Source organism: Scyliorhinus torazame, chromosome 25 (assembly GCF_047496885.1).
Source record: "Scyliorhinus torazame isolate Kashiwa2021f chromosome 25, sScyTor2.1, whole genome shotgun sequence".
Classification (NCBI taxonomy): Eukaryota; Metazoa; Chordata; class Chondrichthyes; order Carcharhiniformes; family Scyliorhinidae; genus Scyliorhinus; species Scyliorhinus torazame.
The window spans coordinates 21990773-22005924 of NC_092731.1; the positions used below are offsets into that span (position 1 = coordinate 21990773).

At 48.8% G+C, this 15152-nt stretch overlaps 1 protein-coding gene across 2 annotated transcripts in view; it reads right to left on the minus strand.

The window, feature by feature from the left end:
• Positions 1-5107: 5107 nt before the first annotated feature.
• The window catches only part of LOC140402403 (cyclin-dependent kinase-like 1), a 76112-nt gene continuing 66067 nt past the window's right edge, over positions 5108-15152 (minus strand). Inside the window, exons 7-9 of one of the 2 annotated variants that reach the window (XR_011938134.1) lie at positions 13883-13939; positions 13060-13306; positions 5108-9693 (exon numbers count right to left, since the gene is read on the minus strand). Coding sequence is in view for 1 of the 2 variants with exons in the window: in XM_072490158.1 (XP_072346259.1) it covers positions 9592-9693; positions 13151-13306; positions 13883-13939 (315 nt within the window). In the remaining variant the exon portion in view is untranslated. The remainder of the gene's footprint in view (positions 9694-13059; positions 13307-13882; positions 13940-15152) is intronic. The other variant, XM_072490158.1, reaches the window with a different exon arrangement.

Sequence of the window (15152 nt, forward strand, 5' to 3'; positions counted from 1 at the left end):
TTCTGCGAGCCAGTACTGAATTTCTTTGGTCCAATAATGGGAGTCAGGAAACATTTTTTCAATGCGTCCTTTGCTGGTACGGAACTTGACTCTGGCTGAAAGAGGAGACATGTTTGAAGCTTTTCACCTTGTATTTATCAGGGCACTCCGCAATAGTACCAGTTTAAAGGGAAAACAACAATTTTAGACTATGTGAGAAGAGAATGCTGATTAGTTGGCAAGTCGACTCTGATTGGTAGTGGCGTTGCCATGGAGAATGCACCAGTTGATGGTGACTGACAGATAACCTCCAAGCATTGTTTGAAATTGAAACCAACTAACTTGATCCTGATTGGTCAAGGAATTGCCCTGGGGAATGAATCGGCGAATCGCTGTCACATTTAGCTGAAACAAGTGCAATGTGTGTACATTTTCTGTCTGCAAAGAGCAGGGACTTGTGTATTAATGTGTAGGTTCCAGATCACGCAAATGTGCCACACCGCATGCCCGACTGACAATCTTAAATTGGCCTACTCCTGCTGCTTTATATCACGGACCCGGTGGGGGATGACCGAAATCATGGAGGTGTTAGGAGAATTTGGGCGATTTTCAGGCTATAAGTTAAATATGGAAAAGAGCGAGATGTTCATGATTCAGGCACAGGGGCAGGAAAGGAGGCTGAAGGAGCTACCTTTTAAAGTGGTTTGGAAGAATTTTAGGTATCTGGGGATTCAAGTGGCCAAGGATTGGGGGCAGCTTCACAAGTTAAATTTGGGCAAAGCAGTGGATCAAATAAGAAGGGATTTTTGTAGATGGGACATGCTCCCACTGACGCTGGCGGGAAACAAGGGTTCAGACGGTGAAGATGACTGTCCTTCTGAGACTGCTTTTCTTTTTTCAGTGTCTCCCGATTTTTGCCCCAAAGGCTTTTTTCAGAAGTATGAATGTGGCGATATCGAGGTTTATATGGGCGGGTAAAACCCAGAGAGTAAAGAGGGCACTCCTGGAACGGGCCCGCGTGGAAGGGGGATTGGCTCTCCCAAGCATTGTTAACTATTACTGGGCTGCCAACATATGGTCAGGAAGTGGGTAGTGGGGGAGGGGTCGGTCTGGGAGGGGATGGAGGCAGCATCCTGCAAAGGTACGAGTCTGGAGGCTTTACTGACGGTGCCCCTGCTGTTCTCACTGGCTCAGTACTCCACAAGTCCTGTGGTGGTGGCAGCCCTGAGGGTGTGGGGGCAATGGAGGCAGCATATGAGACTGGAGGGGGCGTCAGTGTGGTCACCGATCTGTGACAATCACCGGTTTGTCCCCGGGGGTGGGGGGGGGGGGAAGCTGAATGCTCTGAAATGCGGACTTTGAGGTATGGCAGCGGGCAGGGATTGAGAGGTTTGGGGATCTATTAATCCAGGAGGGCTTCCCGACCTTGGAGACATTAGAGGAGGAGTTTGACTTGCCGGGAGGGAACGGGTTTCGGCATCTTCTAGTGCGGGACTTTGTACGGAGACAGATCCCAAGCTTTCCTCGTCTACCCCTGAGGGGACTAAAGGATAAAGTGCTGTCAAAAACAGGGGTTGGAGGTGGGAAAGTTTCGGACATATACAGGTGTGGTAGGCTGTGTAGAGGTATTACGGTATCTGGTAATGCTGGAACACCATTGGTAGATATTGTATGTTCCCTATTGGTCAAGCTGTATGGTAGCTCCGCCCTGCAAGGCGGGGTATAAGAGCCCGTGCCGCCCCAGCAGCTTCCTGTCTGTACCTGAGCTGCTGGGGGAAACATCTAGCTTATTAAAGCCTTCAGTTGGACTACAACCTTGCTTTAGGGCAGCACGGTAGCATTGTGGATAGCACAATTGCTGCACAGCTCCAGGGTCCCAGGTTTGATTCCGGCTTGGGTCACTGTCTGTGCGGAGTCTGCATATTCTCCCCGTGTGTGTGTGGGTTTCCTCTGGGTGCTCCGGTTTTCTCCCACAGTCCAAAGATGTGCAGGTTAGGTGGATTGGCCATGATAAATTGCCCTTAGTGTCCAAAATTGCCCTTAGTGTTGGGTGGGGTTACTGAGTTATGGGGATAGTGTGGAGGTGCTGACCTTGGGTGGGGTCCTCTTTCCAAGAGCCGGTGCAGACTCGATGGGCCGAATGGCCTCCTTCTGCACTGTAAATTCTATGATAATTTAGTGGTCATTGATCATGCATCACAGGGAATTGTTAGAGTGGGAAGAGGCCCCTATCAGAGAGGTGAAGAGGAGTTGGGAGGGGAGCTGCAAACTGAACTGTGGGAAAAAGCCTTGAAAAGGGTAAATGCATCCTCGTCCTGTGCTAGACTCAGCCCGATTCAGTTCAAGGGAGTCCACAGGGTCCATATAACGGTAGCCCGGATGAGTAGGTTCTTCGAGGAGGTGGAGGACCGGTGTGGGGGTAGCCCAGCCAACCATGTTCATATGTTTTGGGCATGTCCGAAAGAGAGGGAATTCTGGCAGAGATTTGCAAATGTTATGTCAGAAGTCCTGGAAGGTAGGGTAACTCCTAGTCCAGAATTAGCAATATTTGGGGTGTTGGAAGATCCGGGGGCCCGGGGGGGGGGGGGGGGGGGAGAGGCCGATATCCTGGCCTTCTCCTCCCTTGTGGCCCGGAGACAGATCTTGCTGAGATGGAGGGACACGGAGCCCCCGAAATCAGCAGTGTGGGTCAGCGACATGGTAGAGTTTCTCAGTCTGGAGAAAATCAAGTTCACTCTGAGAGGATCAATACAGGCATTCGGCCGGATTTGGCAGCCGTTCATCGATTTCTTTAACAAAAACTGAACGTCAGCAGTAAGGGGGGGGGGGGGAAGAGGGAAAAAGGGGGAGGGGGAGGAAAATAGGAGGCATGGTAATGTTAAATAAGGACAGGGAATTTAGTATACGGGTAATTGGGGATAGGGCAGGAGAAGTGGGATATGTGGCTTATTGTTATTTTAGGGGGCATTTTGTGCATCAACCCGTGCGGTTGTTTTAGAAATGTCAATATGTTAAATTGTGAAAATTACAAATGCTTCAATAAAATATTTTTTTTTTTTTAAAGTTGGCCTACACCAGTATTTCTCTAAATTGGTTGCAAGTGTGCTCTGGGCTGCTGTGCTGAGTGCAGTACACTGGGAGCACAACATTAAGCCACTACTTTGCTTTCAGCACAGTGATGGATTTATAGAGAAGAACAATTAGCCAAAGTGGGAGTTTTTTAGAAGGGAGCATTCCTTGTAAGAGGAGCGTCATTGGCTTGAACTTGCTCTGTCGAACAACCCGCCTGTTCTGTACAGTTACCAACCACTAGCATGAAGTCAACCCATTGCTCCGTGCACGTGAAGCTAAAGGATGCTCACTTCTAAAAGATGCTCCTCATCCAGGACATATTTCATAAGCACTTTTTAAAAAATTAGGCTGTTGTGGTTATCTGTGCGATCTTTTGAGTTTGGTTATGCATGAGTATTTTAGCTATGCTCACAGCTAAAGCTGGGGTTTTAATCTGGGTCTGTAAAGATTTAATCACCTGCTAATGCTCGCATTCCTAGCATTGTTTGGCATCTTTGAATTTGTCTATATATGTGTTTCTGGAACAGACCTCTTCATTCACCTGAGGACGGAGCAGCGCTCCGAAAGCTAGTGACATCGAAACAAACCTGTTGGACTTTAACCTGGTGTTGTAAGACTTCGTACTGTGCTCACCCCAGTCCAACGCCGGCATCTCCACATCATGGGGTTTTAATGATAGAGCAGCCATTAAGAAAGACATGCATTTAAAGTGTAGTCACTGTTGTGATGTAGGAAGTAGCAGTCAATTTGCACACAGTATACTCCCGTGTAAAACAATGTAATAATGAACAGATAATCTGCTTTAGTGATGGTTGAGGGCTAAATAGTAACTAATAATAATCTTTATTATTGTCACAAGTAGGCTTACATTAACACTGCAATGAAGTTACTGTGAAAATCTCCCAGTCGTCACATTCCGGCGCTGTTCGGGTTCACAGAGGGAGAATTCCGAATGTCCAAATTACCTAACAGCACATCTTTCGGGGCGTGTGGGAGGAAATTGGAGCACCCGGAGGAAACCCACGCAGCCACAGGGAGAACATGCAGACTCCGCACAGACAGTGACCCAAGTGGGAATCGAACCCGGGACCCTGGCGCTGTGAAGACATAGTGCTAACCACTGTGCCATCATCTAGGACACTGGGGGGGGGGTGGGGGACCTCCCTGGTTCTTCTTTAATACTGCAGCATGGAATTTCGCTGGCATCTAACTGAGAAAGCCGATGGGATCTGGGTTCAGCCTCTCAGCTGAAAGATAGCACTTCTGACCGTGTAGTCTTCCTTCAGCGTGGATAATGTGTTCAAGTTTCTAGAGTGGGTGACTTGGGACCCATAATGTTCCGCCTCAAATGTGTCGGCCATGGAGCTACATCTTGCATATTTTCAACTATAAACTCTGCAGGGGAGAAAGGGAAGGATTGGGAAGTACGAACATCTGTTCTTCCCTGAATAATAAAATGGTGGTGCATTCTTTTCATTCATTTTAGCTTCGACGGAGACAATGAAGAACAGCTTTTGGGTTGGCCATCAGAGGGAACACTGAAGATACCGTCTGATTTCAGTGCCAAGTCTCCACATTCATTGCCAAGTCTCCACATTTACACGCCACTTGGATTGCTAACCTGCGGAGTCTCTCCTGGATTCTCGGTTTTCGTTTCACATTTCCAGCAACAGTATTTGGTATTTTTGCCTAATATTTGCACATCCTCCATCATCTGTTGGGAGGAAGCAGCTGCAGTAACATCCAACAGCCTCACGGTGTCATTGGTAAGCTGACAATGGCTTTGCCGCTCAGCAACGTCACCAAAAGGCAGCATGGCATTACTGCAGCCTTAGTGGCCAATGGAATGGGACCGCTGAAACATAGAGGCTGTTCAATCTGCTTTTAATTCTTGCTGTGGTGACGCTTCTACAGTCCCCTTTTTATTTGGTAGGAAGGGTTAATCATTCCTAGCGCTAAATGCGAGCGGGGAAATGAACGATTCAGGATGTCTTACGAAAGCTGAATGATCCCCATTGTCTAGCCGAGAGTCACAAAAAACAAACAATTGTTCAGCTTAGTTAAAAGAAACAGGTTTATTATACAAAAGCATCCCGCGTCTACCTGGTTTGGGCCCTTGGTGTATATAAACTTAACACAAATTGGCTCCAAGAGGAGGAGGAGGAGGGAGGATGAACTGGGAGAGCATCTGGCTGATTTAGGAGACAAAACATGAGCGATGTGACAAGCCAGGTCTCTGGACCAGCCTTCAATTGATGTGCTGGTACAGTAGGCTGAACCCAGTTCCACAAAGCCACCAGTCCTCTGTAACTCGTTTGGTCAATGCATACAATTCATCCAAGCAGCCCACAAATGTTATCACGCTGTCGGTGGAGAGGAGACACGAGTCAAAGAAAGCAGAGGCTCTGCTTCGTGCTCCTTCACCGTTCCAATGTACATTGCCAGGCCAGCCATGACTCGTTAGAATCCCCCAGCCCTCGACTTCCACCACTGAAAATATGTCTGCCATTGCTCAGGGTAATGCACTTCTCAGAAGGCTCTGGGTTCCATCCTCACTCCAGCCCTCCTGCATCATCCCATTTATCAGCTACTTGGATTGTTGGTCAGTACAGCCGATCTTACACAGATACAAATTTCAAAAGGCATGACAAAGGGGAAATGGATAAAGAAAAAAATGAGCAAGGCTTTGGGGAGTAGGTCTAATTGTACAGGTCTCCCAAAAATCCATTACACAAGTCTGTTTGCCTCAGACTGGAGACCCTTGACCCTAAATCAATATGGCACGCTTGTTCCCCCCACCCCCCGCCCAGCTTAGGGACTGACCTAAAGACCTACTCTCTACACACTCAAAATTCTCAAGCTTTCCCACCGTCTCTTGCGCAAGAGATGGTTGCTGGTGTTTATGTGGGCTTTTTTCTCTCAAGTCAAAGAAACTGCTATATGCTGGATGATGAGTCTTGGGGACTATCCAACAAGAGTTAGGGCTCCCGACCAAGGATGTCTTCCCGGAGGTATCATCGCATGACGTCCCATCCATAATCACCCACCAGTCAACCAGCAATTTCCCCATCTCCAATCAATCAAAGAGTCCAAAGTAAATCGTAAAGCACCCTCTTTGTAAAATGACTTTCCTCTAAGCTGCTCACGGCAGTGTCCAGGAGATTCACCGTTACATTTAAAAAGTGTAGTCACTGTTGTAGGAAACGTGGCAGCCAATTTATGCACAGCAAGACTCCCAATAACCATGTACTTGTGGCTAGGAAGTAAAGCCAAATGGTTGTAGTGAGTGGGAAGTAGGACCCCCATCTTCTCACTTGCAAAGCATACCAACAGGAATGAAGGGTGGGACTGTCCGCGAGGCAGGAGGCCAATCCAGACTATTAACGACTGTTTCTTTTGCAGAGTATGTTGTATTAAACAAATTAGGAGCTGCGATATAACTCAACTCCAGCCCAACTCAAGATCCAGCTGGAACCTAATGACATTGACAGAAGAGTTTATTTATCTTACGTAGTGTACCTTGAACTTGTTGGCACGATGGCCCAGGAGTCACTCAACTGCTGGGTGTTGGTGGGGGGGTTAAATTCTTGCACGATAGACAGCCGAGAGCCTACCCAAAGTCACCCAGTTTTGTGACTGTGTAGTTCGAGCTACTTCTTTGTGCTATTGTTTTATTGCCAGGCCGCAACCCTGGGAAATTGTGCCAGTTGCCGGTGAAGCTGCACTCTGTATCCATATAAATAATCTTTTGAGCAGCGCGTTGGAAGATCCTTCATTCTTTCGAGCACCGTGTTGGAAAGCCAATGCTAGAATAGGTATCCCATTGGCTCCACCCCCATGTGGAAAGATTTACCAGCCCCGCCATGCGAGGTGTCGTGATCTGGATCCCATCCTTTGAGGTCGGCACCCAGATTTGAATATTCAAATGAGCAGTTAGAGTTACTTGAATATATCTACGCTGGATCTACCCAGTACCCGGGACCTAACAGCCTCGCCTCGGAGACCCCAAGCAGGCACCGTTTAGCACTGGTTTCCACAAACATGGACCAGGCGAACCGGCACTTGGTGGGGGAGTGGATCTCTCAGGCGATCGGGAGCCCCAAGGTAGTTGGGCTCTGGTACCCTGCCAGAGCCACCCAGACACTCAGGCAGTGCCCAGGTGGCATCATGCCTGTGCCGAGGATTGGGCCCGGGGGTGCCCTGCCCTTATGAGGTAGGGTGCAGGGGGCTTGATGACTCCCTTATTGGTGAGTTGGGGGAGGGGGTTCGGGAGGCTGCGGAGCTTGTTAGTGCAGGAAACGGGACTAAGTGCGGCATTGGGGGGGGCGCATCTCGCCGAGGCACAGGAATGAAGTAGAGTCTCGTCTAATAGCAGGGTCATTCTCGGCGCTGTCAGCGCTGTGGGACACCCGGCCAAATGCGCTGGACACAGGATTCTGTTTCATTTCCGTTAAATCGCGCCTGTAGTATCTATTGGCTTTGCCAGTGCCACACTCCACTGCAATGGATTCTTAATTGATTCCTAGCCACCTATGGAGCCCACTGAGACAGGGTCTCACTTCAGTAACCCCTCCCACTGCTGAAATAGACACAACATTTAGTGTTTGTCAAAAATGGTGCTGATGAAAAATGTTGAATTCAGAAATGCTGCACATTTGAAAACATTACAGCTGTCACTTTTGGAAAACAATCGTGCAACCAGAGACTTATTCCAATTTTAAATTCCAGCTGGAGTCATGAGTTTCAGTTCAAAATCTGAATGAGGTGGGGTTGAAGCCACGTCTGTCATCTATCCAGACCCAGGAGAGAGTGAGCCTGGGGCGAAAGAGAAAATCCTGAATTCAAAGCTTTGACAAAGAGTCATCGGACTTGAAACGTTAGAGCCGGGATTCTCCGCTGCCCGACGGGCGGGGGGTCCCAGCGGGATATACTGGCGTGAACCAGCCCGGCGTCGGGCCGCCCCAAAGTTGCGGATTTCTCCGCACCTTTAGGGGCCAAGCACTCACCATGGGGCTAGGCCCGTGCCAGAGTGGTTTCCGCTCCACCGGCTGGCATGGAAGGCCTTTGGCGACACGCCAGCCGGGGCCGAAAGGACTTCGCCGGACGGCGGATTCCGCGCATGCGCGGGAGCGTCAGCGGCCGCTGACGTCATCCCCGCGCATGCGCAGGGTGGGGTGTCTCTTGCGCGTCGGCCATCACGGAGGCTGTGGCCGAGGCGGAGGGAAGAGTGCCCCCACGGCACAGGCCCGCCCGCCGATCGGTGGGCCCCAATCGCGGGCCAGGCCACCGTGGGGGCACCCCCCCGGGGCCAGATCCCCCAGGACCCCGGAGCCCGCCTGCGCCGCCTAGTCCCGCTGGTAAGAAAAGTGGTTTGATTCTCGCCGGCGGGACAGGCATGACAGCAGCGGGAACGCGGGCCGGAGAATCGCCGGGGGGGGGGGGGGATACCGGCGCGGTGCGATTCCCGCCCCCGGCGAATATCCGGTGCCGGAGAATTCGGCAACCGGCGGGGGCGGGATTCATGCCATCTCCCGCCGATTCTCCGACCCGGGGGGTCAGAGAATCCCGCCCTAGCTAGCTCTTTTCTCTCCCTACAGATGCTGCCAGACCTGCTGAGATTTTCCAGCATTTTCTCTTTCGTTTCAGATTCCAGCATTCGCAGTAATTTGCTTTTATCCCGTGAGCCTGGGGTATTTGGTTAGATGTTCAGGATTAAGGGAAGAGTCACATTTCCTATGACATGCACACACAGGCACGTGCATAACAGATCCCAGAACATGACTATTTGGGAAACAGAATCAGTTTGTTTGGGTTCTCTGAAAAATCATACAGAGGGTGTAAGGCACTTTCCTCCTGAAATTATTTTTTTTTGCCAAACCTTTCAGCACTCGTTTCCCAGTGCAAATTGGCAAGTCAATAGTTCCTATTCCATTTTGCTATGTCAACAGTCTCTGCAGGTGCACGTTCTGGCCCGTAGGTGGCTCTGTGCAATACGTTTCTGAAGCGTCAACTTCATTGTCTTCTATTTAAAAACAAGTCTACTCTCAATCGACTAGGAAAACTGCCACTTAGTGGATTTGCTGGCCTCTGAAAAGAATTTGCAAACCAAAAGAAAGGAACAAATGTCTTGTGAGTAGGTCACCACTTTGGCTGTATGTCTCGGGTATCTTCAAATATCAAAGGGACCTGGCCATTGGGAGAATTACTATTCGCCAGGCAGGCTCCCCCAACCATTCATTGCAATAGCGGCACAGGTCTGTCATGTGACTCAATGGATGTGACAGTCATTTGTGTGTGGGGGGGGGGGGGTTGGACAGAAAAATGATGGCAAATTAAGGGCGCAATATCTTACCAGTACACAAGTCCCTCTCCAGCACCCAATCTCCCCCCCCACTCCTTAAATGCCCTCAACTGAATCACCAGGTCCTTCTAAATGCACAGTGGGTTTGTAAGTGGTTGTCAGGTGTTCCACTTGGAGTGGAAGTTTTGGAGGTGCAGGTGGGTGTTTGGCTGGGCTCGCTGGCTTATGCTGCCATATAGTCAGATGTTGGGCAAATGATGATCGTACTTGTGCCGGTGATACTTCTTGGTCTCGGGCGCTGGCGAAATGTTGCTGTTGGTTAGTTGAGGCAGGTACTGGAGCTGGGGGCAACAGAAGAGAAAACAAATGAAAAGGTACAATCACTGGTTTAGCACAGGGCTAAATCGCTGGCTTTGAAAGCCAACCAAGGCAGGCCAGCAGCATGGTTCAATTCCCATACCAGCCTCCCCAAACAGGCGCCGGAATGTGGCGACTAGGGGTTTTTCACAGTAACTTCATTTGAAGCCTACTTGTGACAATAAGCGATTTTCATTTCATTTTCATTTCACACACCCAGCCTTTTCTCAATGTGCAGGCTATTTGGTCTCAAGACTCATAGCAGTCCCGTTTCCTCACACATACGATGCATTTTTCAACAGGGGCCACTGGATGGTAATGAAGAGCAGCAACATCAACCCATTCCTGATCCCAAAAGCAACACAAAATATTTTCCATCTATCGTTCCAGCTGAGATAAGACTAACTCAGCACAGGCCAGGAATGTTGCGACTAAATCACCTGACTGGGAAATGTCTTTACCCAAGACACACACAAGCAGATACTTCGGTATAGCCTGTTAGGAATGGGTTAACAGACCTTTCAATTAAATACTAATTTGATGTCAATTATCCAACAGACGTCACTGATATATAACGGGGTTACAGGTGGCACTATTGGTGGAGATTTGTGCATGAAGTTGGATCAAAGAAATAAAGTATTACAACACCAGGTTAAAGTCCAACAGGTTTGTTTCGATGTCACTAGCTTTCGGAGCGCTGCTCCTTCCTCAGGTGAATGAAGAGGTATGTTCCAGAAACATATATAGACAGATTCAAGGATGCCAGACAATGCTTGGAATGCGAACATTAGCAGGTGATTAAATCTTTACAGATCCAGAGTTGGGGTAACCCCAGGTTAAAGAGGTGTGAATTGTGTCAAGCCAGGACAGTTGGTAGGATTTCGTAGGCCAGATGGTGGGGTATGAATGTAATGCGACATGACTCCCAGGTCCCGGTTGAGGCCGCACTCATGTGTGCGGAACTTGGCTATAAGCTTCTGCTCGGCGATTCTGCGTCGTCGCGCGTCCTGAAGGCCGCCTTGGAGAATGCTTACCCGGAGATCAGAGGCTGAACACAATTAGTGTTAGGTGGGGTTACTGGGTTATGGGGATAGGGTGGAGGTGTTGACCTTGGGTAGGGTACTTTTCCGGGGGCCGGTGTAGACTCGATGGGCCGAATGGCCTCCTTCTGCACTGTAAATTCTAAAAAAATTCTAAAACATATGAATGTGATTTGCGGGGCGCCCCCCGCAACGCTCACACACATCTTCTACCCTCCTCAAATAGCCGGCTCATCCTCGCCCTTGTGAGGTGTGTTCCATACACCACCTTCAGCTGGATCAGCCCCAACCTCGCACATGAGGTGGAGGCGTTCACCCTCTGGAGCACCTCACACCCGAACCCCTCCTCCATACCCACCCAACTCTTCCTCCCACTTTGCGTTGATCCCTTCCAGCGGTGCCTTCTCTTCCAAAATAGCCCCGTAAATCGTCGACACAACCCCCTTCTCCAGTCCTCCTGTCATCAGCACTTCTTCCAGCAATGTGGAGTCCGCTCCACGGGGAAGTTTTGTATCTCCTTGCTGATCTTCTATCTCAATGCCATCTTCCCACTTTCACCCCGTACCCCTTGATACCATTAAAATCTAAAATGATATCTACCTCTTTCTTGAATACATTGTCACTTGGCCTCCACAGCCTTGTGGTAGAGAATTCCACAGGTTTATCACCCTTTGACTGAAAAAATATTTCCTCATCTCAGTCCTAAATGGTATACCCTGTATCCAGAGACTCTGCTCCCTGATTCTAGATTCCACAACCAAGGAAAACATCCTTCCTGCATGTAGACTGTCCAACCCTGATTGAATTTTATACGTTTGAATCATGTCTCTCATCCTTTTAAACACTAGTGAATACAAGCCAGTTAAACCAATGTGTCCTCATAGGCCAGGCCAGGCCAGTCCCAACAAGTCCGATATCAGCCTAACTGAACCTCCGTGCAGTCCCTCAATGGCAAGTATATCCTTTTTTAAGTAGGGAGAACGAAACTGCACACAATACTCCAGGTGCGTTCTCATCAAGGCCCTGTGTAGCTGCAGTAAGATACCCCTACTTCTGAACTCAGATCCTGTTGCAATGAAAGCCAACATACCATTCTAAAGTCTTCCTAATGGCTTGCTGCACCTGCCTCTCCACTTTCATTGACTGGTGTACAAGGACATCCTGATCCCACACTTCCCAATATATCACCACTGAAATAAAACTCTTCCTTTCCGTTTTTCACAACAAAACGTAACTTCACGTTTAGCCACTGAACTTGTCTAAATCACCTTGAAGCCTCTTCGCACCCTCCCCACAGCTCACAATTCCGCCCAGTTTGTGTCATAAGCAAACTTGGAAATGTCACATTTGGTTCCCGCATCCAGGGAATTTGTATCGGTTTCACCCAGGTGCTCCGGTTTCCTCCCACAAGTCCCGAAAAGACGTGCTTGTTAGGTGAATTGGACATTGAATTCTCCCAGGTGTACCCGAACAGGCGCCGGAGTGTGGCGACTAGGGGATTTTCTCAGTAATGTCATTGCGGTGTTAATGTAAGCCTACTTGTGACAATAATAATAAAGATTAAAAAATACAGTGTGAACAGCTGGGGTCCAGGCACTGATCCCTGTGGCACCCCACTCGTCACTGCCTGTCACTCAGAAAAACATCTATTTATTCCCGCTCTCTGTTTCTTGCCCGTCAATCAATTCTCGATCCATGCCAATACATTAACCCCTATGCCATATGCTTTAATTTTGCCCACAGCCCCTTATGAGGGACCTCATCAAAAGCCTTCTGCAAGTCCAAATGCACCACATCCACTGGTTATCCCTTATCCAGAGAGACCATTGAGCTCAGTACGGAACCATCCAAACTATCAATTTGCACGATCTGCATACAATTGATTTTTTGGGGGCTTGAAACTATTTACCCCTCCCACTTTGGAACTTATGTACTTGTGTGCGGGTGGGTTTGTGGGCGCGCGCGTGTGTGTGAGAGAACTCTTGAATGCGCGTTTGAGGAAAATATATTTTTATTCAGAAAAGTTTTTCCAATATAACACCTTCACAACCTGGCGGTGTGGTGGTGCAGTGGTTAGCACTACTGCCTCACGGTGCTGAGGTCCTGGGTTTGATCCCCGCCCCGGGTCACTGCCCGTGTGGAGTTTGCACATTCTCCCTGTGTCTGTGTGGGTCTCACCCCCACAACCCAAAAAGATGTGCAGTGTAGGTGGATTGGCCACGCTAAATTGCCCCTTAATTGGAAAAAGATAATTGGGTACTCTAAATTTTTTAAATCTGATCAGGTTTTAACCCCCTGCACATCACCTACTTGTGGCTTACAGTTCCATGTTGATCAAAATGGCCGGGCAGTGGTGAGTTAACCCCAACAATCAACAAAGGCTTGAAGCACTGTGCTTTACCCCCGGTGGACGCCTGCGTGGCATCCTCTCGTGCCTCCTGTTGAGCTTCTCAACATCTCTGCTGCTGTCCATCTCCTCCCTGCAGCTGTCAAAGTGTGGGTGCTGCAGCAACTGCTCACAGGTCAGCCGCTCCATGGGGTTCATCATTAGACAGCCCTGGGACAAGCAACAAAGATGACACACTTTCACACCGAGTCACTTTTGTCTCTTCAACATGGTCTTGAGTTAGGATTGAATCAGCTGAGACTAAGGCACACCCGCCTGGACCTGTGTGTGTGAGTGAGTTACGGTGAGGTGTGGGGAATACAGTCACGTCTGTAGTGTGGTGTGTGTCAGCATTACAGTGAACGGTACATCAGAGTATCAGTGAGGGGTGTGGGGTATATCTTGTGCTGCAGTGAAGGCGTGGGTTCGTCAGAATTTAGCTCGGGCTATGGACTGTGTCAGAATATTACTCAGGTGTGTCATATATTGAAATGATGTTGTAACAGGTGTAGCAGACAATATTGCTATGTAGACAAGGTTAGCGTCTCCAGTACAGCATATGGCTTAAATGTAAGCCAATAGCACCAAATTGAACGTTCGTTAATCATGCTTTCAGTATTACTGTAGTCCCAATTAACATCGGGCAACTTGGAGTTGTGTACAACCCGTTCTGCATGGTGTGTGTGTTGTAGTTTAGGACGTTTTCACCATGAGACAGCTTGTGGGCAGTTGATACTATTCACTCACCTTCATGAAGTGGAGGGCCTGAGGAGAGATGTGGGGAAATTTCACCTCCAACGGCTCCTGAGGAACAAGCAAACAGCAGAGTTAGGGGTCTGCCTTATCCTCCTTCCACTCTGACGGGATTGCTATCTGGAGATCTAAATCTTTTCTTTACTCTCTCTTTCTCTCATTCTGAGAGATGGTGAGATCCATCATTGACCATTGTATGCACTTGACCTTTTCATTTGGATTTGATTTACTGTCATGGGTACCGAGGCTCAGTGAAAAGTATTGTCCTGCTTACAGTCCAGACTGATTGTTCCATCCATGAGAAACATAAGACATGCATAAATACACAATGTAAATACAGAGACACAGGCATCGGGTGAAGCATACGGAGTGTGGTACTACTCTGTAGAGAAAATGTGTGAAGAGATCAGTTCAGTCCATAAGAGGGTCATTCAGGAATCTCGTAAAGGCGGGGAAGAAGCTGTTTTTGAATCTGTTAGTGCGTGTTCTCAGACTTGTATCACCTGCCCGATGGAAGAGGTTGGAAGAGAGAATAACCCGGGTGGGAGGAGTCTTTGATTACGCTACCCACTTTCCCAAGGCAGCGGGAGGTGTAGACAGAGTTAGTGGATGGGAGGCGGTTTTGCATGATGGACGGGGCTGTGCTCACGACTCTCTGTAGTTTCTTATGGTCTTGGGCCAAGCTGTTGCCATACCAGGCTGTGATGCAGCCAGATAGGATGCTTTCTATGGTGCATCTGTAAAAATTGGTAAGAGTCAATGTGCACATGCCAAATTTCCTCAGTTTCCTGAGGACGTATAGGCGCTGTTGGGCTTTTTTGGCCATAGCGTCGACGTGGGTGGACCAGGACAGATTGTTGGTGATGTCTGCATGTAGGAATTTGAAGCTGTCAACCATCTCCACCTCAGCACCATTGATGCAGACAGGGGTGTGTACAGTACTTTGCTTCCTAAAGTCAATGACCAGCTCTTTAATTTTGCTGGCATTGAGGGATAGATTGTAGTCGTTGCAGCACGCAACTAGGTTCCCTATCTCCCTCCTGTACTCTGACTCATCCTTGTTTGAGATCCGACCCACTACAGTCATGTAATCAGCAAACCTGTAGATGGAGTTGGAGCCAAATCTTGCACACAGCCGTGTGTGTATAGGATGTGTAGTAGGGGGCTAAGTATGCAGCCTTGCGGGGCCCCGGTATTGAGGACTATCGTGGAGGAGGTGTTGTTGTTTATTCTTGCTGATTGTGGTCTATGGGGCAGGAAGTCG